Source organism: Globicephala melas, chromosome 20, assembly GCF_963455315.2.
Source record: "Globicephala melas chromosome 20, mGloMel1.2, whole genome shotgun sequence".
Lineage (NCBI taxonomy): Eukaryota > Metazoa > Chordata > Mammalia > Artiodactyla > Delphinidae > Globicephala > Globicephala melas.
This window is the reverse complement of record NC_083333.1, coordinates 33,315,810-33,338,546: the sequence shown is the minus strand read 5'-3', so window position 1 is coordinate 33,338,546 and position 22,737 is coordinate 33,315,810. Positions and strand designations below refer to the sequence as shown.

General features: G+C 55.0%; 2 protein-coding genes across 2 annotated transcripts; both read left to right on the top strand.

Moving 5' to 3' along the window:
- Positions 1-14,080: 14,080 nt before the first annotated feature.
- SECTM1 (secreted and transmembrane 1) lies at positions 14,081-16,222 on the top strand. The gene is made up of 4 exons (XM_060291065.1): positions 14,081-14,168; positions 14,352-14,694; positions 15,510-15,693; positions 16,089-16,222. Exons 1-4 carry the CDS (start codon positions 14,081-14,083, stop codon positions 16,101-16,103), a joined length of 630 nt encoding a protein of 209 aa, XP_060147048.1. The 3' UTR covers positions 16,104-16,222.
- Positions 16,223-19,304: 3,082 nt separating this feature from the next.
- On the top strand, positions 19,305-22,217 carry CD7 (CD7 molecule). Its single transcript, XM_030843316.2, has 4 exons — positions 19,305-19,374; positions 20,618-20,932; positions 21,177-21,310; positions 22,110-22,217. The coding sequence occupies exons 1-4, from the start codon at positions 19,305-19,307 to the stop codon at positions 22,215-22,217; spliced, it is 627 nt and encodes a 208-aa protein (XP_030699176.1).
- Positions 22,218-22,737: the final 520 nt, after the last annotated feature.

Below are 22,737 nucleotides of genomic sequence, written 5' to 3'. Positions count from 1 at the left end.
GCATCTTCCCAAGGGGCTGAGAAAAGCCAGGCTCTCGGAGCACACACCTCCTTTCCCTCTTGTTCTGGCCTTTTTCATGCCCCATACCTGACAGAACAAGCTTAAACAATGATAAAAAAAAATCTCCCTTCAGTGTCAGATATGAAGAGGGTTCTGCTGCCCAGATGTTCCCAAAATGAAATCTCTGCACAAACCATCCATGTTTCTAAAGGGCATTCCTACAACCCTTGAGAAGAAAATGAATTCATCCAGTTACAGATGGTTGGTGCCACAGAGACTCGAAATGCACATTTGCTGTGAGAAGTAGCAGCAGAAGAGAGAAGGAAGAATTAAACGGATTTCCCGCGTCTGCCCGGGATGTTGAGTCTCCCACGAGCATTCCCCTCCCGCACGTGCCCTCTTCCTAGCTGGGATCATAGCATCAACTCCCGCAGTGGCCCCACTGTGTCCACGGCGGCCCTTCCCTGGAAAGCCTGCAGCCCAAGTTCCTGCTATCAGACGTGGCCTGTTAGTATCGTTTGGCGATATCATTTACCTCATTCTGGTAAAACACAGAACTTTCAGCCCCAAATCTGAGTCTGGCAGGTCAACTTGGTATGGAGGGCTGGGCGTGTCTCCCCCTACATGGAGGTCCAGCTGCAGGGACATAGTGCAGCTGGATTCTGGAGCCCACGGGACTCCTGCTGCTGGGACTGACAGCCCACCCGCCCACCCATGGGACAGATGCCTGCCGAGGGCCTGTCCTGGGTTGCGGAATTCAGGGGGTAAAAAAAAACGTGCCATTTCTTGCTCTGCGGGCTCCATTTTAGTGAGGAGGAGCTAACAACAATGTCCTCAGCAGAGAAACACCTTAATTTCAGATGGTGGAAGTCCGGGGCGATGTCGTGGAGAGTGTGGCCACGCACAGGGCGTGTCCCTGCAGTGTGACACGTGGCAAGCCCTGCGTAAGGAGGCGCAATCTGCAATATGTTATCCCCCCAGGAAGCCCCCGAAGCTTGTGCTGCCTGGAGACTGGAAAAGGCAAAAGGCCTGTTGGGGAAGGTATCCTTTGAGGTCAGACCTCTAATTGGTGGCAGCTGGAGGCAGAAAGGACGATGGGGCTGTGACTGGATGTGAGACAAAGACCAGTCAGGACAGAAGGAGAACGGAAGCAGCTGAACTCTTTGATTCTATAAAATTCTAATGGTAAGAGGGAAACAGATGAAAATGACTCTCACACGCTTAGGTGCAAATGATATGAAAATGGAAATCCAAGATTCTTGCTATTTCTTCAGATTTATCATGGCATTCAAAATTTAATGTCCCTATAGAAGTATGTGCCTCTAAGGGAAACTGGAGCGATTCGAACCCACCTCTCCCAATCATTGACAAATCAGCTCAAGATGATAAAATTCGGCAAGTATATAAAAGACCTGTACTACCCCACCGATCACCTTGACGGGAGGGACCACAGAGGATACAAGGATGTCTCAAGGACCCCGAGGCATTTATAACAATTGACGTGCGTGAGTGTGTGTGTGCGTGTGTGTGTGTGTCTCAACTGAGGCACAAAATGGCAAGGTGTCAAAGTGAGGGAGCCCAGAGAATGAGGACTGAAGTTAGAACGAAGTTACAAATTGGCAACAAAAAGATAAACATCACAGCATTTCTGGGATATGAAGAACGTGCTGCTGAATGTTTTTTTTTTTAGTCAGATAGGAAATCAGAACTGAACTCTACAAATTCCTAGACCTGAGGGAAAATGAAACTCCACCTCTAAGCAGAGGCTGAGATTCTAGTGTGAAACTTCTGAGAGAAGAGAAGGGAAGACAACGAGGGAGCCCAGTGCCCTCCAAAGACGGGTCCCAGGATTGTCTAAAAACGTGAAAGATGCACACTTTGGACAACAAGCATGTGTGTTTGTACAGACACAGAAAACTTCTAGAAAGTTATATGAGGAAGTGTACACAAGTGTTACCTCTGGGAAGTAAACAGGAGTCCCAGCGAGATACAGCACAGTTTGTTTTAGCTTATCTTCTTATGACATATGACTGGTTTACTTTCAATACAAACAAACTAGTTTCATTTCAAAAGTGTAAATGCTTTATCAGGACACCCATGTTCATCAAAGCTCCGGTGGATCTCATTTCGTAGGGACGAGACTAAGCCCTCAGCTGATGCTCAAGGCCCCTCAGTGTGTAGGACCCTTCTCCCCGCCGCTCGAACAGCCCCTGCCCAACACCCCCCGTTGAGCTGAGGGACCAGGCAGGGCTGGATGGGAGGGGAAGGAAGGACTGACTTGGGAGGTGGCTTTAGGGATCAGACGCTCCTTCCAGCCCAGGTGGGCATGATGGGCAAGGGGATGGCATGTGGCACTTTGGTCCCCAGGCCAGGTTATTTGTGAGGCCTTTCTCTAGTGCCTCGTTGGCCCTCGGGATGGGGCTGGGGACCCCAATCTCGGTGCCCCTCTGTGGGGGGGCTGAATTTCACACTGACCTTGGTGCCACCTTCCCGTGAGGATGACTGGCTTTGAGGTTTATCTGCCCACTAGACAAAGGTTACTCCTTTGGCACATCCAGGACTTAGTCCTGTTCTGCCTAGCTCAGATGTCAGGTTGTTGGTCAACCTTCAGGCCCAAGTCCAGCTGAAGAGGTGGTCCTTTTGCCCTCTGACATCCTTGAAGGCCGAGATGCTCCACCTGTGGGACAGCTGGAATGTTCTGTCCTGTCCAGTCTGGGCCCCTCCTCTGCCACCCACAAAATTCAAGGGTCCCCCAGAACTCAGCTCTGCATCCTCCTCTCTTTTCAGGAAAGTGGGGCATCACCTACTCCGGCACCTCTCACTGCCTGCCTGACAAGGACTTTCCCACCCATGGGTCCACAGCCTGTGGGACCTCTCCCCTGGTGGCCTAGAAACATGTCTTTGCCCCTTACTCAACCCTGCCAGCAGGTCACCTTGGGTTCTAGTGGAAGGGGGCAGTCCACGTGCCACCCAACTGGCACTGGGGACTTCCAGGCTTCCTCACCCCACCTCCAAACCACCAATATCTGTGGGCTCTCCCTTCTGCATACACCTCCGAGCCTTCCCCACCCCCATGGAACCACTGCAAGCACCTCCAGACTCGCTGCCTCCACCCCACCCCTGCCTTCCGGGGGGCTTTTGGAAGCTCAGGTCTGATGAGGGATGTCCCACTCTGGATAGAGACATACCCCTTCTCCTGCCCCCATCCCCTGACACAGCCCTGCACACGCCCCCTTATTTCTCATAGCCACTGACTCATGACTCCACTGCCCCAGGTGTAAGTTCACAGGACACAGACTGCCTACAGTTGCATCTGTACACCTGCCCCTCTGTCACAAGGAAGATGAAGCTTGGTGAGTTTAAGCAGGTTGGTCAGTGGGGAGTGACAACGAGTGGATGAAGGGTCAGCAGCTGCCTCCTGGTCTGCAGTAAAGCTGGGCCTTGCTGACGAGTCCCCGAAAGCGGGCAAAGCTGGCCATGGACCAAGGACTCTGGATTCAAGTCCACAACACCTACTTCCCTCCAACAATTTGAAAAATGGAGCCTAGAGTGAACAAAGAATGACTCAAACACGTCCGCCCTTCCCCACCCATGTAACACTCATATATTGCCCTTATTCCCCACTTTCAGAGTCTCAAAGAGAAACTTTTAGCTTAGTGATTTTCATAATAAGCACCAAAACCATCTGTACATGAGAAACGTACAAACCCCTGTAATGAACCCCTAGCTTCCAATGTTTCTCCAAGGTCAGCACCTATCGGCCTCCACCCTCTGGGAACGATTTCACACAGGTACGCCCCCTAGGTCACCTTCGTTTGCCCATGATGTGTCTCCACACCCACCCTGGGTATGACCCTCAGTGCGGAGGGAGCTGGGAGGAGGAGCTCCTTCTGCTTAAGGGCTAATAAAGGGCAGTCTAACCTTTTAACTCTTTACCACTGCGCCTGTTTATCGTGGTTCCTTATCCCTGTCTGCACCCCCAGTCCTACTTCCAAGTGGACCCAACTTGCATTTCTGACAAGTTGGAATCAGGCTCTGAGGAGTCTCAATAGGCAGCACCCTGCCCCTCGGGTGCGAGCCTGTGTGTGTGGGTGGTGCACACAGGAGGGGACCGGCAGGTCCCCTGATCCACGAAGGGCAGTGAACCCACCCAGCTCCCCAAAGAAGCATCTGTTCTGAGGAAGCTTGAGGATGGAGAACTCCAGGGATCGGCTCTCCAGGAAAACAACCACCTGCTGTTATCTTTAGAATGATCATCTAGTGCAGTGTAGGAAATCACTACCAAGAAAATCGTCAACTTTTCCCGTGAACTCAGGGCAGTTCCTGAAACTCGAGTGACTTCCGATTACTTGGGTTTCCTTCCTGAATATAGGACCTGGGTGCCCAACCTCAGGCGGATCCTGGATCCTCCTTCCCGCCACCTCCCAGCCTGGCTCCGCCCCGGGATCGCTCAGTTTTATCCGGCCCACGGCGCGCAGACGAGCTGCAGCTGCGAGCGTGGAGGAGCCGGGCGCACCAGGACCCTGGACTCAGGTGACGGGCTCGCGGGCCGGGAGGGGAGGCCCAGAGGGGCGGGGGCGGGGCTCCGGTGTCGGACAGCTTGGTGCACTCAGGCACGCGCTGGGATGAAGACGGCGGGGCGCGGAGCTCCCTACCTTCACTCACGCCTGCCGCCTCTTGCCACAGAGATGCTCCCAGAGCGCCGGGCCGGGGTCCGCGAGCCAGCGACCGGGGGCGCAGGTTGCACGCCGAGGGAGGGGACAGGGACTTCGCGTCGAGGTGGGGAACTGCGTCTCTGCAGGGCGTCCCCAGGCTCGGCTCTTGGAGGGGCAGAGAGGTGGCATCTCGGGCTCCCAGGCGTCCACCCATCCGGACAGAGACCCTCCTGCCCCCGACCACGTCTGTGGCGAAACACATTCACGTCCGGGCCCAGCACGGCGGCTCTCCCACTCGCGCACACACGCTCACTTTCGTGCACACATTCACACTTGTGTGCACTCCCGGGGCGCACACGCACACTCGTGGACTCACAGGCACTCAGCTCATTCACTCACAAACACTCGTAAAACAGAATGAAACCCCCCAGAGACTTGCCCTAAGGGTGGCGTGGGGTGCTCGACTGCCGCTTTCCACGCTTCCCTTTCCTTTCTGGTTTAACTGCAGCAGCAATCACTAAATGCAATTCACCACCCACGACTGATTAATGAGCTGCAGTTTGAAAACCACTCTCCATGCCTGTGGTGCCAGAGCCCCTGGGAGGCCTTCATCCCCAGGAACATAGTGATAGTGATAGTGAAGGTGGTGGGGAGGCGCCGAGGTCCCAGGAGGGTACGACCAGTAGGTGCTGGGGGAGGAGGGTTCTCAGAGGAAGTGCCTTGTGGTTTTATTTAATTATTATTTTATAAAGTCTTATGGGATATACAAATGTATGTATTTGTTTATTTAAAATGTTTATTTGTTTATTATTTGTTTTGGGCTCACACCGTGTCTTTAGTTGCGGCATGCATGTGGGATCTAGGATCCTTAGTTGCGGCATGCATGTGGGATCTAGTTCCCCAACCAGAGATAGAACCCAGGCCCCCTGCAGTGGGAGCACAGAGTCTTACCCACTGGAGCACCAGGGAAGTCCCCAGGAAATACCTTGTGAACGAGAGTGAGAAGGAGCCAGGCAGAAAGGCAGAAGGGAAGGCATGTGCGGAGGCTGAGGTGGGAAGGGTTTTCAGGCTTGGCCCCTAGGCCTGGTGGACTTTCATGCCCAGTGGGGATTCCCTCCAGGCCACTGCAGCAGGGACAGGACATGGGCAGTGGCGCCCTGGACTGGGGCATTTCCTCCGTCTGAGCCAGGATTGGGGCTCTGCGCCTTTTCAGCTATCTTCTGGAGGTGGTTGGTCACCTCCCTCCACAGTGTTGGTGCAAAGCCGGCCGGGGCAGCATTGCGCTCACCTTCCCATGTAAACATCCACGTACATACAAGTGGGTGTTACCGGAGCCTCTGCGGTAGGCGGGAAGGCTGTTCCAGCTGCTCTCAGGTGCTGTGGGAATGGAGATCCCCGCTGACCGAGGACCCCTGTGCACCTGGCCAGCCGACACCCTTGATTCCACAAACCTGCTGCCTCAGTTTCCCCAAGATCCTGTGGCAGGACAAGGTGCTGGCAATGACATGCACTTCCCAAGGTGTTTCACTGACTCCCAAATGTGAACAGCTCCCAAGTGACTGCACAAATCCCAGCTGTGTTGCCCCATCTTGATATGTGCAGATGCCAGCACCTGTGTCCATGATTTGAGAGAAATCTGAATTGTTGCCTCGCTTTTCCCAATCCCAGAAGTCTTGGGGCCCCTCCAGTCCTTGCCCCATGCATGCAGTCTTCCTGTACCACACCTGAGCCTCTGCCTTCTCACCCCTCACTTTCCCTGTTGTGCCCTGGCCTCCCTCTCTCCCATTTGTCTGTCCTTTGCAGCACTGGAGAAAAGAGGGGAGACTCAAGCAGAGGAGTGGAGCTGCCAAACTTAAAAACCCATCTGAATTTCAGATAATGAATCGCTTTGAAATACAAGTATGTCGCGAATGTTGCATAGAATATACCTAGGTTTAAAAATAAGACAGCAGTGGAGCCCCAGACAGATCAAGGCAGCAGAATGTTCCTGAGGACATGGGGATCTCCCTCCATGCCCAGTCCAGCTCCTCCATCTCCAGTATAGCTCTTTGCAGACAGCCCTTCTGTGCTCTATAAGGTGGAAGTTTGTGTCTCCATTATATAGATCTTGTTCAGTTGAGTTAAGACTTGTCCACAGTTTTGGGGGTCTGCCCCGAGGTGGAGGTCTGCCCAGCTCTTAGGCTGTATCCTCTGATGGTGAGGAGCCAGGCCCAAGGTGGCTGTGCTTTGGGGGCAGAGATGGGTGCGACCCAGGTGTTTTCTTATCTGGATTCTGGAACCATCCAGGGGCTTTCCCGGTGAGGAGAACCTCAGGGAGCACATGAGGTTTGACTGAGAGGTTTCCTGTGTGTGAGGGCAGAGCCCCCCCATGGCCTGAGGAAGGCTCAGAGGAGACTGGAGGCTTTGGGCAGTGGGAAAATGAGCCTGGAGTCCCAGCCAGGGCCTGTCTGGGAGCCCACACCTTCAGCAGCCTCTGGCTTCCCTCAGACAACATGACAGAGCATGGCCAGGAGTCACCTTTACACAGGTCATACCCCCTCAGGAGGACACCAGGTGGTGGTAGGAAGTCTGTGACACTTCCTGGTCTAATAGTCTGGTCATTTCATTGTGTGTGACAACATACCTATAAATAGCACATCTAATGACTACAGATGGGTGTTTCTTAAGGTGAGGCTAAAATAGATACTGTTTAAAAAATGAGTCAGTGTAAAAAAAATGGTACTGATGAACCTAGTGGCAGAGCAGGAACAAAGACACAGACATAGAGAATGGACTTGAGGACACGGGGGTTGGGGAAAGGGGAAGCTGGGGTGAAGTGAGAGTGGCATCGACATATATACACTACCAAATGTAAAATAGCTAGTGGGAAGCAGCCACGTAGCACAGGGAGATCAGCTCGGTGCTTTGTGACCACCTAGAGGGGTGGGATAGGGAAGGTGGGAAGGAGGCTCAAGGGGGAGGGGATATGGGGAAGTATGTATGCTTATGGCTGATTCACTTTGTTGTACAACAGAAACTAGCACAGCATTGTGAAGCAATTATACACCAATGAAGACGTATAAAAAATAAATAAAATAATTGTTAGGATACTGGGGTATGTAGTGTGGTGAAAACCACAGAGGTTGGGGCGGGAGGCTGGTGGGATCCAGAGACTCGTGGGCTGGCCTCACTAGGGTGTTTCCCTGGCAGGCAGGTGAAGTAGGACATACCAATACTGAGGGCAAAGGGTGGCCTGGCGGACCTGACTCAGGCTCGGGGAACCCCTGCACACCTCTCTCAGAGGGCCACGTCCTCATTGCTGGAGATCCCCGGTTGTCCTCCCAGCCAGCCTCTGGACCTCAGCCTGCTGCTTCCTTTTGCTTTCCTTTTACTTGGTAACATACATGCTCCCTCCCAAAGTCCAGCCAGGCAGGTCAGCCTCTGCTACGTAAACATACTTTTGCTGAGGTCACCCCCTCTCCATGTCACCTGATCCAGGTGCGAACAAAGGCTGACCTTTACCCTCCCAGCTCAGCTGAGGTCCCTGCCCAGGGCCCACCATGGGGGACTAACTGCACCCTTCATGGGAACAGCCCTGCAGGGGAGGCTGAGCTGGTCTGCAGGGATTGAGCACCTACTGTATGCAGAGCAAGTGGGAGGCCCTGAGGGGCCCTCCCCCCAGCACTGTGTGTGTGTGTGTGTGTGTATGTGTGTGTGTGTGTGCCCTGTGTGCTTGCTTGCACGTAGAGGGGTGGGCCTCGCAGGGAGTGGGAGTAGGATCAAGGAAGCCTCTGAAGAGGAGGCAGTTTCTCCCGGCTGTTGAGGCCCTGCATGGTCCAGGATTGTGAACTAACCCACCCATTCATTTATTCTCAATCAACATCCCAGAAAGTGTACTTGGAACTTGAAACACGACTCTTAAATTTATAGGAAAGATAAACGCCGGACAACAGTCAGGAAAACATGTGATGAGGAAAGGTTTTGAGGGGGAGGGTTTCCTTCTGGATACTACAGACCCCTGGGTATCTCCCTCCCAGAAAGAACACGCCTGCTAAGTCTCGAGGTTGCACAGAAGGAACGTGGTAGAAATAAATTCCCGTTCAGAGGACTCCGGGTGTCAAGTCTGTGCACTGGGCATTCGGTGGATACGCCAGGCCACCAGCAGGGGGCTCCACCACTCATGCCGCTGAAGGGCCAGGCTCCCAGAGCATGGGCTTAGGTGGCGTTCATGTTTTGGTCCCCTGGGGGTGAATCCTTCACGTGGCCGTGAGGACACCTGCCTGCTCCAGCCTTGGGGGTCAGCGGGCAAGCCTCCCTGGGAGCGTGTCCTCCCACATCTCCTGCCTGGGGAGACTTGGCCTGCCTCCCCGTCTATGGGGCACCCAGACCCACGTCGGATGGCCGGGGAAGTGTGGGGACCAAAGACTGTTCTGAGGTCGGTGGAGGCAGCAGAGCGGCAGGGGTCGGGGGGAGACCTTGAGGAGACTGGAAATGCTGGGGGTCCTGCCCAAGGCTTCCTCTAGGGAGGGCCAATGGCCAGAGATGACCACACAAGATGAGTTCCCTGTCTGCTCAGCCAGGCTCGGGGTAGGACACACCTGTGCAGGGGTCTCCCTCCAGGTAGCCCTGAGGGCTCTGGCCAGGGGGCCAGGAGTCACTGTGTACCACCAGCAAGGATGCCTTTGGGCCCCATGTGTTGCTCGGCACCATTTTGTGTATTCCAATTTAAGAAAACTTGTTTTGCAAAAATACTCAAGAAAAGGACTGAGCAGATCTTATCTGAGGTGCCAGGAAAAGCCCCAGCACAGAAAGTTGCAAAACCTCTTTCTAGAACCTTCTATCACATAAGGCTCTCAGCAACATGTAATGGTGATGAGCTATTTATACCCATCCTGGCAATTGCTGACTGGCAGTAAAATCAGAAAGGTAGCCACTGGATTGTGTCCAACTGCGAAATCTCAGCCTCTTTTGTGTTATGCTGAGCAGGTTCGGGCAGGATCGGGACAAAGGCCCCTCTCCACTTGGTTCTAAAAAAAAAAAAAATTGATTAAAATTATGTTAATGTTCTCATGGAACACAAAAGTCCAAGGAAAGATAAACAGCAGTAGAGAGAGCCTGCCATCCCAGGGGTGAAAACACACGATGGACAACAGTGGCTTGGACCGCATGGCTTGGCAGACTCTGAGTGGCCCCGCTTGGTGGGGGTCCCTCGGCCAGAGGGGACAGGGTGCTTCACTCTTCAGTGCCTTGGGCACCACTTGCCCTCCTGGAAGGAAGCAAAATTAGACCCTGTTACATGCCACTTGCAAAAAGACCTTGAGGTGGATTTAAGATTTGAACATAAAAATAGACAAAATTTGGTCATGATGGATTCTCAACGGTCTGGGAGGCCATTTTATTTTTATTTTCTTTTAAATTTATTTATTTTATTTTTGGCTGCGTTGGGTCTTCATTGCTGCGCACGCGGGCTTTCACTAGTTGCGGCGAGCGGGGGCTACTCTTCATTGCGGTGCGTGGGCTTCTCATCATGGTGGCTTCTCTTGTTGTGGAGCACAGGCTCTAGAGCACGGGCTCAGTAGTTGTGGCGCACGGGCTTAGTTGCTCCGCAGCATGTGGGATCTTCCTGGACCAGGGCTCAAACCTGTCCCCTGCATTGGCAGTTGGATTCTTTTTTTTTTTTTTTTTTGTGGTACGCAGGCCTCTCACCGCTGCGGCCCCTTCCGCTGTGGAGCACAGGCTCCAGACGCGCAGGCTCAGCGGTCACAGCCCACGGGCCCAGCCGCTCCGCGTCATGTGGGATCCTCCCGGACCGGGGCACGAACCCGCGTCCCCTGCATCGGCAGGTGGACTCCCAACCACTGCGCCACCAGGGAAGCCCGGTAGGTGGATTCTTAACCACTGTGCCACCAGGGAAGTCCTGGGAGGCCTTTTTAAAAAGATACTTTAAACAAACAAAAACCACTTTAAAACAAAATCTTGAAACTTTCAAGGAAAAGACAGACAGGACGACATAAACATGTGGAGTCTTTATTCCAGAAACAATCAGGGGAGAAATGATGATGGGGAGGCACTTGCCGTGGATGGTGGTTTGTTTCTGTAAGGCGTGAAAGTCTTATAAACCTGTAAGGAGAAGACAGACAATCCCAGGAAAATGGGCAAAGGGTTTGCAAAGGCAGTGGCAATGCAGAAACCCAAAGGGCCAAAAACAGGATAAGCCGGTCTGCCCCCTGTAGTCCCGGGGGACTATAGCTATAATTAAAGTCTCATCTTTAATTATAGCTGCAAAGGCCCTATTTCCAAGTGAGGCCACCTTCACAGGTTCTGGATGGACATGTGTTTTGGGAGTCACCATTCACCCCACTACGTACAGTATGAAGGGAGAAAGGAGAGAGGACGGGCAGTGGGCATCTCTGATGAAGCTCGTCTAATATGATTCCACATATGTAAAATTACTCACGTGTGTTTGCACACGTGTGCACAAGAATACGTGTCTCTCAGCTGACATCTTTCAGTGCTGCTTTCTTCCCCAGCTACAGATATGGTACATATATGAGAAAAGAAGACTGTCCTTCTGATGGTGCATTAGGAACAGAAACAAGTTTAGAAAGTCAAACAAAGGAAGCTGGGATACAGCAGCACGGGTCACACGAGTTCAGACTCTGGCCCGCTGACCACTCTGGAACCCGACCCCGACCCCACGAAGCTCAGAACCGCTGGAAGGGACCACACCTGGTGAGGCCTGGCGACTCAGCTTCCAGGGTGGCCTACACCTCCGCTGCCTCAGGACCTGCCACTGCCTCCTGGCAACCGGGTCCACCAGCTAAGCCTGGAAGGATGGCAAAAGGAGGCTCCCCACCCGAAACTGGCCAGCAGCCTATCATACTATTAAAGACAGCTAAAAGAAAGCTTCTCTATTTTTTAGGAATGCAAAGGCGAAAAACAATGCATAAAAAAGCAAGAGAGTGATGTGGAGGGTTGGGAGGGGGAGGCAGCGGCTGGGCCGGCGGGGCCGCCTGGCGGGTGCAGGTTAGGGGCAAGGTCAGCCAGAGCCTGATGTGGGAGGTGGGCTCATGGGTGCTGATTATTGTGAGTGAATGAATGAACGAACTGGACCAGTGGTGGGAAGACACACACCAGGAATCACAGTAACGCAGCTCTGGGCCACGTGTGCTCTTCGATTAAACGGGCATCCAGGCATAGATGGAAAACTGGCATCCAGGGTAGAGCAACTGCCTCTGATTTATGAAGTTTAGGAGCAGTGCTGCTAGCACTGTCATCAGATGCCTGGGCACATGCAGCACAGCGATTAATCAGACCTCAGGGAGATTCAGGGTCCCTGTTCTTAGGAGAATAGGCACATACCACGTAGAGTCCATTCTGGGTTTGCCATGGGGTCTCATCCAGGATGCACCCAGGGTCAGCACCATCTACGAGAGACCAGAGCACCAAGACACCTAAGGGCAGGGGGATGCGTTGTCACCGGTACACCTTACCCTGTACACACCCCACCCCGGGACTCCAGAATCCCATGTGGATTGAGTGAGAAAGAAAGCACCACCCATCCATCAGCCTGGCCATCTGTCTGTTTGCTCTGCCTGGTCCATCCCCCTGGAGGGTGAGCCGGCTGGGACCAGCCCTGGGCCCATGGGCGCAACCATGCTAGAGTCCACCCCTGCCCTCCCCAAGAGTGTGGCCGCCAACCCAGAGCCCCTGCAGACCCAGCCATTCAGGAGGAGGACAGGAGAGCATGGGTTGGTTTGCATTTTACGTTCTTGAAACCCTTCCTGACTCAAATTAGATATTTATTTCAAAAGCTGGATATTGCCATTTTCCTTCCAGGGTAGAGTGGGCCTCCTTCTCCTGCTGCTCCGAGGCCCCCAGATCAGCAGGCCTGGCACCCTGTCCCACTCCCACCAGGAACTCCCAGGTCCACCAGTACACTGGCCAGGACCTGCTGGTCCAACAGGAGTCCCAGGGGCGAGGCAGGTAGAGGAGGCAAGACTACAGGCAGTCAGCTGTCAGCTCCGCTCTGAGGCAGGAGCCCAGTGAGGGTTGGGGCGGAATGGGGAGATGGGACAACAGGGAGGACCACAGGCCCCACCTGGTCAAAGTCCCATGGATTTGACGAGTTTCCACACATGCAGTGCTTGGAATGGGGGTGCGATGTGGCCACAGTGTGTGTTGGGGGGACTGAGATTGTCCCTCCCAATGTCATTCTCCTTGCTCGGCCCAGAGCATCCTGAGGTCAGGACCGAGCCTGTTCACCGACGGCCCCAAGCTCCTGGAAGCGGTTGCATTCACAGTTCCCTTTGCTCCTGGCCCTTCTGCCCAATTCCCCCAAAAGTGGAAAAAAATCAGAAAGGCTGAATTCAAAATGGAAGGGTCCCAACTCTATGACATTCTGGGAAAGGGAAAACTATGGACACAGTAAAAAGATCAGTGGTTGCCAAGAGTTGGGGGGAAGGAGGGACGGATAGATGGAGCACAGAGGATGTTTAGGGCAGTGAAACTACTCTGTATGGTACCTAAAGGTGGATGCATGTAATTATACATTTGTCCAAACCCATTAAATGTCCAACACCGAGAGTGAACCCTGATGTAAAGCGTAGACTTCAGTCAGTGAGAACAAACCACTATAGGCTCATCAGGTGTAACGAATGCCCCACTGACTGGAGATGCCAGTAATGGAGGATGTGGGAATTGTCTGCACTTCCTGCCCAATTTTTGTGTAAGCCTAAAACTGCTCAAAGACAAAACCAAAAAGTCTATTATTATTATTATTTTAATCAAAGGGTCAATCGTTTAAATAGCTTAAACCAATCAGGATAAATGTCACTTTTACTGGAGGCTGAAGCCTGAGATGGACACTTGTTTCAGAGGCAGTGAAAGTTCAGTTTTCCAGATCAGAACTCACGAGTTCCACAGGAAGACTCTTTTTGTTAATAAATCTGGCAAGCGGGCCAAATGTCCCCAAATGCCCAGCTGTGGAATGCAAGAGCGGGAGAGGGGCTGGGGGCTTCCAAGGTGGTCTTAGGTTGGTGTCAGGTTCAAGCGGCTACACGAGATTCTATGTGTCACGACCCGTCCCTACAGGACACACGGCTCAGGCAGTTTTGTATGTTTTATATAAAATTGAAGGGTAACCCCTGCGATGTAAATGGGGTTGTCTCCCAGGGACTTGTTTCCTGTCTCATCCATGTTTCTCATCTGTCTGACAGTGGCCCCACTGCACACATCATAAAGGTACAGAGAAGGGTCGAGGCACAGTGGTCAGGGAGGAGCTTGGGGACCCCCACCCGCCCTGGCCAGGCTGTGGCCGCTCCCACCGGCTTCTGAAGGAGGCCAGGGGGCCTCTGACTCATCGGCTTTCCTTCCTCCAGGGAGTGTCCAAAAAAACACTAAGGAAGACGAGGGACCCCTGAGGCCTGCTCCCCATCCTGCCGGCCATGTTGACCTCGGCATCTCCCCTTCCCACTCCCAGGATGCTCTGGGCCCTCCTGCTCTTGGCCACCTCTGGGACTGCTCAGAGTAGAGGTAAACTTCGTGGTCCCACTCTGCTAGGGGGGCCCCCCCGGGGGTGAGACAGCGGTGGAAGGAGAGACCTAGGTCAGGCCAGGAGGGCCCAGGCCCCAGGTAGTGTCAGTAACCCCAGGGAGGGCAATCAGTGGAAGTCCTGAGGCCCAGCCGTGACCCACGTGTTGGACTGTATCCCCACAGACTGGGACAGCCCCAGCTGCACCAAGGACGTGGTTTCTGTGTTCAGGGGCAAGCCAGCCGTGATGGCCTGCAGCATCACCAACCTCTTCTCCCACATCAACATCTCCCTGCGGACCTACCACGGGGAGAGCTGGCAGCTCATCTTCAGTGTAAAGGCCCCAGGAAACTTCCGTCAGGATGGATGGCAGCTCTGGGTTAAAGGGGGCGAGGCGCACCTGGTGATTGAAAAAGCCCAGGACACCCAGGCAGGGCAGTACAAGTGGAGTCTTGTCGGGCTCCAGAGAAACCTCAAAACCACCACCCTGAACGTCTCAGGTGAGGAGAGGAGCACCTTGACCCCCAGGTGCTTGCCTGTTTGGGAGGGGCAGCAACCAGGGAGGAGCAATTCCTGCCCACCTGAGGTGCCCAGAGCCACAGGGATGGGGCCTAAAGAGGGCTTCCATCTGCTCCACCCACCCCACATCTGTGACCCCTCCGAGCTTCTCCCCAGGGCAGCCCATGCATGCATGCCCTGGGCACCATCCCCTGTCTGCGCAGGGAGCTGGTCCCTTCCCTCCCTAAAAAACTCCTACCCCCGACTTCCTTTGCTGCAAAACTCCCCAAGTCACCACCCCTCACTCTCATCCCCCCACACCTAGTTGTAATGCAGTCATGGTCACCCCGAGCTCTGGGGACAGGGAGCAGGGGTTCAGCTTTGCCCCCAACCAAGTACAGTGAGAGGGGCTAAGAACGGCACCCCCAGCCTAGCCGGGCCCTGGGAGGGGAAGCCAGTGAGGCCCTCGTGGACTCCTGTATCCAGAGCTCATCTGATACCTGGGGTGGAGGGGCTGCATAAGGGCTGGCCCTGGGCAGGTCCCCACCAACCTACCTGCAATCTCTCTTTGGCAGAGCCCCAAGACACACTCTTCACACCTTCCTGGGGTAGGTGTTTCTATCTTCATCCTGGGGTACAGGAGGGGAACCTCAAGGAAGCCCCCTGGGGTCTCCCCCATCAGACACCCCCACCCTCTGTGCCTGGCACCTTGCCCATCCCATGCACCCCATCTCCCTGCCACTCTCCCACCTATGGGCTTCCTGGCTGGAGGTGACGTCCCCCTCGAGGGTTCCCCCAAGGCAGGCACCCCCAGCCTAGCCTGCACCGGTGAACGAAAGGTGGAGGTCCCGCCCACTCCCGACAGGCCCGGAGATGCTGCTCCCCAGTCTCAGGCCTGACCCCGAAGACAGGAGCCAGGCCCAGGTGGTCCTCCTCATCCTCGCCCTGGTCGCCCTCTCCGTCCTGCTGGTCTGCGTGCTGGCCTGGTGCAGAAGGTCTGGCTCCCCGAAGTTCTCCAAGCTCTGTCAGGTATGGGCCTCTGTGCCTGGTCTGTGGGCCGGGCAGGGGGTCTTGGACGGGGTCTTCTGAGACTCAGCATGGACACTCGGCCCCATAGCCTTGCACCCACTGGGGCTAGTGGGAGAGTGGGGAGCGTGCAGGGTCCCAGAGAGCTGGTACCCCTCCCCCAGAGGACCCCAGCCCACTGTGGCAGTTCCAGGCCCAGAACACAGATGCCCCACTCCCAGCGAGACCACCAGGTCCCCACTGTCCCCAGGACACCCTGGAGGATGGCATGGGGGGAGCTGGACTTCCTGCTCCTTCCAGGAGACCTACAATGTGTGGGCAGTTGGTGTGTCCTCAGGTGTGCCGGTAAGCACAGGTGTCTGCCGATGGCTCTCATCCCTCCCTCCCTCTCTCCGCAGATAAGGAGGCTCTGAGCCACAGTGGGGAGTCCTGTGCACCACGCACTGCACTACACAAAGAGCAAGTGAGGCGAGGGGCAGGCCAAGGACCAGGAAGCCTGGCAGCATCCTGGCCTCTCGCTGACACGCAAGCCAGGGGGGGCTCTTCAGCAGCTCCTGTGGCCCAAAGTGCAAAAGTCTCAAGTTCCAAAGCACTTGACCCAGCAGGACCCTCCCCCTCCTCTGCTCCATCCAGGCCTCTTGGCCTGGGCTCCTCCCTGGGGCAGGAGGGCCATGCTGCTGTCACCTCGGAGACACCCCAGTCTGGGGTCCTGTGTTGATCGTGGACACCCTCCTGTCTTTGGACTATGAACAAGGACAAGTTTTGGGGACCCTCCTGCCAGCAGTTGTGGCGCCAGGATGCGGGGATCAGGGGCCTGAGATGGCGCGTGGGCCCCTCCTCCACCACCAGGGGGTAGAGCAGCCCCTCTGGAAGGGAAGCAGGACAGGTGGCTGCTGGGGACCTGTGTCCAACCCCCTGCTCTCCCCTAGCCCTGGGGCTCACCTCCCCCACATCTGCCCCACCTGCTGGCTCTTCTAGGTCCCAAACCCATTTATGCCAGATGTCTTCATGATCAAAACTGTGTAACTCCACTGAGTGTGTTCTTTTTTTGGCGGCGGGGGGTAGGTCTTTTTTCTTCCTTTCCTCTTTCGTTCTCTCCTCATGATTTGATGACTGTCTTTAGTGTTGTGTTGGAACTCCTTTTTCTTTTTTGTGTGTCTATCTATTATAGATTTTTGGCTTGTGGTTACCATGAGGTTTTGATATAGCAGTCTATACATATGCATGATTGTTTTAAGTTGCTGATCTCTTAATTTCAAATGCATTTCAAATATCCTGCATTTGTTCTCTCCTCTCGTGATGACTGGTCTTGATATCATATTTGTGTGTGGGTGGTTTGCTACCTTTACTGTGTGTTTGCCTTCACTGGTGACCTTTCCCGTTTCATAATTTTCTTATTTCTAGTTGTGGCTTTTTCTTTTCCGCCTAGAGAAGTTCCTTTAGTATTTGTTGTAGAGCTGGTTTGGTGGTGCGTTTAGTGTATTCTTAAAAGGTACATATAAGGTGATAAATGAAGGTTTTTCTAGAAGTACTGCATTCAGTGCTTTGCGAAACATCCGTATTGCTAACCCTCAAGATGAATAAACTAAACCAAATAGCAAACCATCAAATGAGCTGAGAAACACATTTTTAAGTGGAGAAAATAAAAATCTGAAACAAGCTGCTTTGAGTCTTAAAAACTAAAAAGTCCCAAGGCATCCAAATGACCAGACATCTGGGAGTCCTCACTCACCATGAAGAATCCAAAACTGGAGACCCTGCGCGGTGCCCGACGACCGTGGCCTCACAGGAGGATGATGACCCCAGAGCAGCTTTGCTGGCACCCAGAGTCCAGGTCTAGAATGGGCTGCATTTGCATCTCTCAGGTTAAAGTAAGGTTCACACGAGAAATACTGGGTTTGTGCCACCACAGGGCCAAGCCCATGGGACACAGTGTGCGCGGCACCTGGGACCTCCATGCTTTGGGGGCCATGGAAATCTGTTCCGTTTTGCCTGAAACAGACAAAAAGTGTTGATGCATTTGAAGTAATTCAAAGGTTATTTTAACATTGGTATTATGGTGGGAAGGGCTCGCGTAAGTCATTCAGCCCCTGCACACCCAAGGCAGGAAACCTAGAAGGAAATACTGCATCTGGGTCTTTGACTAATTTTCATTTTCTACTCGTTGCTTGTCTGTATTTTCAAGGATTTCTCTAAAGGAAGTTTAGTTCTGAGTCCTTGCAATGCCCTGGAAGCCCTTCCTCCTGATTCCCCCTCCCCCTCTGTAGCCACACTGGCCCTGTTGCAGACCCTCAGACACACCAGGCACTTTCTGGCCTCAGGGATCATGCAGCTACTGATCCTTCTGCTTGGAATGCTTGTTCCCAGGCACCACATGACCCTCCCTCATCTCCTCAGTCCTTTATTCCTATGGCCCCTTGAGGTTTGGCCCCCCTCTCCCGACACAGGTTGTGTGTCCTGTTGCAGGTCTGCTTGTCCATCCCTGGAGGTCAGCTCCAGGCCACAGGCCTCTTGTCCATTTTGCCCTCTGCTCGTGGCAGGCACTGGCACGTACGGGTGCCCAGTGAGTGTTGGTGATAAACAAAGGCAGAATGAGATGAGGAAGGGTCTTGTTTTGCCAAGCCCTATGCTTTCATGACCTCCTGCAAACAACCTGCTAGGTTCCTAGGGGCCTTTGGCAAGATTCTGCCCCCGAAATAGATACCCCTCGTGCAAGGAGAGTCTGTGGGTCTGCCCCCACCCCCAAACCCCACTCAGGACCCTGAGCCATCAACAGACAGGAGCATCTGGCCAGTGGAGGGGGCTTCCAGGGAGGAAACAGCTTAAGGCTGTCAGACCACACGTGAGCCATGCGCACACACCTGTGTACATGCACATGTGGCTTTGGGCGCAACACTTGAGGCTTGGCCATCTGGCCCGTGGCCCACAGAAAAATGACCTCCTGGTTGCCTAGAGTCTGCCTCCGTGTCCTCGGGGTCAGGGGCCAGGCATGGGTCTCCCTCTGCCCTGGGGGCTGATCACCAGGGCCTGGTGCACCAACATAGGATGCTAGTCCAGCTGAGATGCCTCCAGCCCCTGCACCCACAGGAAGCAGAATCGCAAGCCACCAGGGCAGCCGTAGCCTTGGGCACATGCCCTGGCCCGGTCCCTACAGCCACACCAAGCCTCCACACTGCGGGTATGACTGACATAATACTCCAAGTTTCTGGGCATAAATCAGGTCCCCACGTGGGGACCCCCTTATCTTTCTCCTGGGCCTGACCCTTCCTCACCCTCCTTTCTCCTCTCCCTGTTGTGAAGCAGGGGCAGAGGACCAGGACCATGGGTCTACCTGGGGGCACTCAGCAGTTTAGAGGCGGGGGGATGAGGGCCGTCCCTCCCAGCCTCGCCCACAGCGCCTCCCCTCACTCAAGGCACCGCCTCCAGGAAGCCCTCCTGGAGTGCCCAACCTACAGTCACTGTGTGCTGTCCCTCTGCCTACCTCCTGCTCCATCCTTCCGTGACTGCTCCTGGAAGTGGCAGTCTGTGAGGTGGTGGCACACAGTTGGGTGCTGCAGACAGGAAGTCTCGACAGCCCTGTAAGGGGGCCCTGTTCTTCCCCCACTGCAGTGAGCATGGCTGGGCTCCTGGGGCTCCAGCTGCTCCCCATGCTCCTCGTGCTCCCCCGCAACCTGGCTGCCCAAGGTAAGCACTTTCCAACCATCCGTCCCCCCGTCCCCCACTGCACCCATCAGCGGGCTCAGCGCTCCCACCCAGCCACCCTTGCAGCCCTCCCCTCCCCGCCCCGGACTCTCCTTCTGGGAAGGGGGTGCTCCCCCTTCCCAGGGATGCTGAGTGTGACCTTCCCTTGAAGCCTTGGTAGCCCCTCCAGAGGGTAAGGTCCAGCTTTGGACACTTAGACAAAAAACAATGGGCACCAAGATGCTGATATCTGGGTGCAGAATCACTATGGTTGAATCTCTTCTTTCTCTTTACCTGAATGTCTGGGGACTTTCTCTCCTACAACCAGCAAGGCTGTCTTTGTCCTGAGAGAACACTGTCCTTCGGTTTACCTTTTGTGCGAAGTTCTGCAGTAAGAAGGAGAGAGCATGATTAGTTCCGCAAGGTGGGATGGGGGACCCGGCAGGTGAAATTCTTGTGTTCTCTCTCCCAAAAACAGCTGCAGAATTTAGTTTGTGGAGAGCTGGTATTTGGATTATGTTTGCACCTAGAAGTGGGTCCTGCTGGGCCTTGCTGGGCAGGTGAGGGAACTTTCTGGGTGTCCCACAGACAAGCCAGGATATGCCCACCCCATGGAGCCACTGGCTTCAGGTGCCTGGAAATGGTGGAGAAACTGAGGCAGTAGGCATTGGAAAGAGACAGGACAGTGCCCCCAGCTCTCTCGGGAACTGTCGTTTAAGAGAGGGAGAAGGTGTAGAGCCTGGGAGAGTGGTTGGAGGTCTCAGCGGACGGCCTGCCGCTTTGGAAGGAAGAGGCCCCAGCTCTGACTTCCCCCGACCCTCAGGGTGGGGAGAGGTCACAGGCTGCCCAGCCCCCTGGGGCCCCTTTGGAGCTTGAGTATAGCCCAGGGTGCTGGCGCCATGAGCTGCTTCAAGGCTTCCGAAAGTTGCCTCGTCCTTGACAACAGCCGGCTGTCCAGGACTTCCTTGGTGGTCCAGTGATTAAGAATCCACGCTTCCACTGCAGGGGGCAGGGGTTCGATCCCTGGTCAAGGAACTAAGACTCTGTATGCCATGCGGTGTGGCCAAAAAAAAAAAAAAGAAAGAAATTAAAGCCTTCTTTCAATTAAAAAACAAAATAAAATAAAAACAGAAAAACCCAGCGGGCTGACCCAGGGCACCTCTGCCCTGCCACCATCCCTGGCAGAGAGGTGGGTCCCTGCCCCTCTGGCCAGGCTGGTGGTGACAGTGGCAGGTCCTCCTTGCAGAGGTGTGGCAGTCCCCCACCTACACGATCGCTTTAGAGGGGGACTCTGTCAACATCACCTGCTCCAGCCGGGGGCCCCTGCTTGGCCTCTACCTGAAGCAAAGGTGGCCGAACTGCAGCAACGTGATTTACTATGAAAACGGGAAGGAGCCCACCGTGGACCAGCGGTTCCAGGGCCGCGTCACCTTCTCAGGGCTGCTGTACAACCTGACCATCAGCATGCACCACCTGCAGCTGGCCGACACCGGTGACTATGCCTGCCAGGCCATCATGAATGATGAGGTCTGGGGCCCCGGGACGTTGGTCGTGGTGACAGGTAAGGAGTGTGCCACCCCAGGGACCACTCCACCTGCCTGCTGGCCAGCCCAGGCTCCATCTGCCCCCTGTCTGAGGATCTTCCCTCTACCCTTGCTTGAGTTACCATGAGCCCACCTCCTCCAGGAAGCCCCCTGGATTCCCACATGCACACACACTCCAGAGCCCCGCCCTTGCCCTGAACCCCAGAGGCTCTTGTGGACTCCCTCACCTGCCAAATGCCTGTCTCTGTTCCTTCTTCCCAGAAAAACTGCCCCAAACAGTGAACACGTGCCAGGAGACTCAGCTGATACACTTTGCCCTCCCCACGGCCCTGGCTATGGGCTTCTTCCTTGTTGGACTGGGGCTGGGAGCCGTGTGTGTGCTGAGAAGGACACAGGTCAGTGTGGACCCTCAGATGTCATCTGATGTCATCTATAAGCCCGCTTCTCTCAGAGAGAAGGGAGGGAAGGAGAGTGGTTAAGCCCCAGGGAGTTGGCCACATGGGAAACCTCAGCACCCACCCACTCCCTCCGTCAGGGTCTCCTGGAGCTCAGAGGGTTTGGACGGCAAGGTCCAAGGTGGGAGGAAACCCAGGAACTGGAGCCCCCAGCAAGGACGGGTGTGGGGCCAGGAAGACACGTCCTGGTCAGACGTTTACGGGGGAGCGAGAGGAGGGTCCAGAGAGACCCTTTCGGAGAGCATGGGGATGCCGCGCGTAACTGTGAGAGTGTGCACGCGTGTGCACACGTGTGCATGGGTGTGCATATGCGAGTGTCAGGCCTGTGGGTGTGTGAAATCCATGTGCGATCATGGGCTGGAGGCAGGAGGGGAGGGGGCAACAGAGACAGGGGTCAGGAAGTGGTCAACTTGTCCCTGGTCCATCAGCTTTTGCCCCCACCTTCACCTAGCGCCTCCAATTCCATGTCCCCTGCAACAGCCAGACCCCTCCCTGTCCAGGGCCAGGGAGCAAGGTCACTTCCACCTCCACCTCCCTGCTGCTGCCCAATGGCCCTGCCTCGCCCACCCTTGCCCAGGCCTGGGAAGCTCTGGAGAACTGAGGGTCTGGCCGAGGACCCTCCTAAAAAGGGTTCATGCAGTCCCCCAAATCTAAAAGCTTCCTGAAGGGAGGTGCCTTGAAGATAGAGGGTGCCCCTGAGCGAGCTGCCCCCAGTGGTAGATGACAGGCTTTCTTTCAGATCCAGAAACTTTGCTGTGCGAAGGAAAAGAACTCGGTGTGCGTGGTCTACGAGGACATGTCCCACAGACGCTGTAACACCACGTCCATCCCCAACCACTACCAGTGAGCCTGGCAGGACCCCAGGCCTCCCTCTGTCTAGCAGAGCTCTGGGCAGATCATCCAACCCAGCGTGGACACACAGGCAGCTCCCCACAGCAGTCAGGCTCCTGCTGCCTCCTCCAGGCAGCCCTCCTTGCCTGCCTCCCACCCTTGAGGCTGTTCCTGGCACCTTGGAGCCACCGGGAAGGAAGCTTTTCTGTCGTCCTGCTGCCCTGACCCTTCCATGGCAGAAGAGGCTGCTCTGAAGGAGGGACTTGGGCCTGGGGCAGCGGGCAGCTGGGGGGGCGGGCTGCGGAGGCTGGGGACTGAGCGTTGACCCCAGCCCAGCCTTGCCAGAAATAAAGGGCTTGTCTTCTCCCCTTTCCAACTCCAGTGTCTATTTCTCAGCCAGCTTAGAGTCAAGGAGGGGAGGCTTGCCTGACACCCTAGAGTCTCCAAGGACTTTGACAGCCTAAGGGACTATGTGTGAGACTTTCAGGAAGGAGGGAGGGGCAAGGGGACACACACTCACTCCAGCCCCTGTTCAG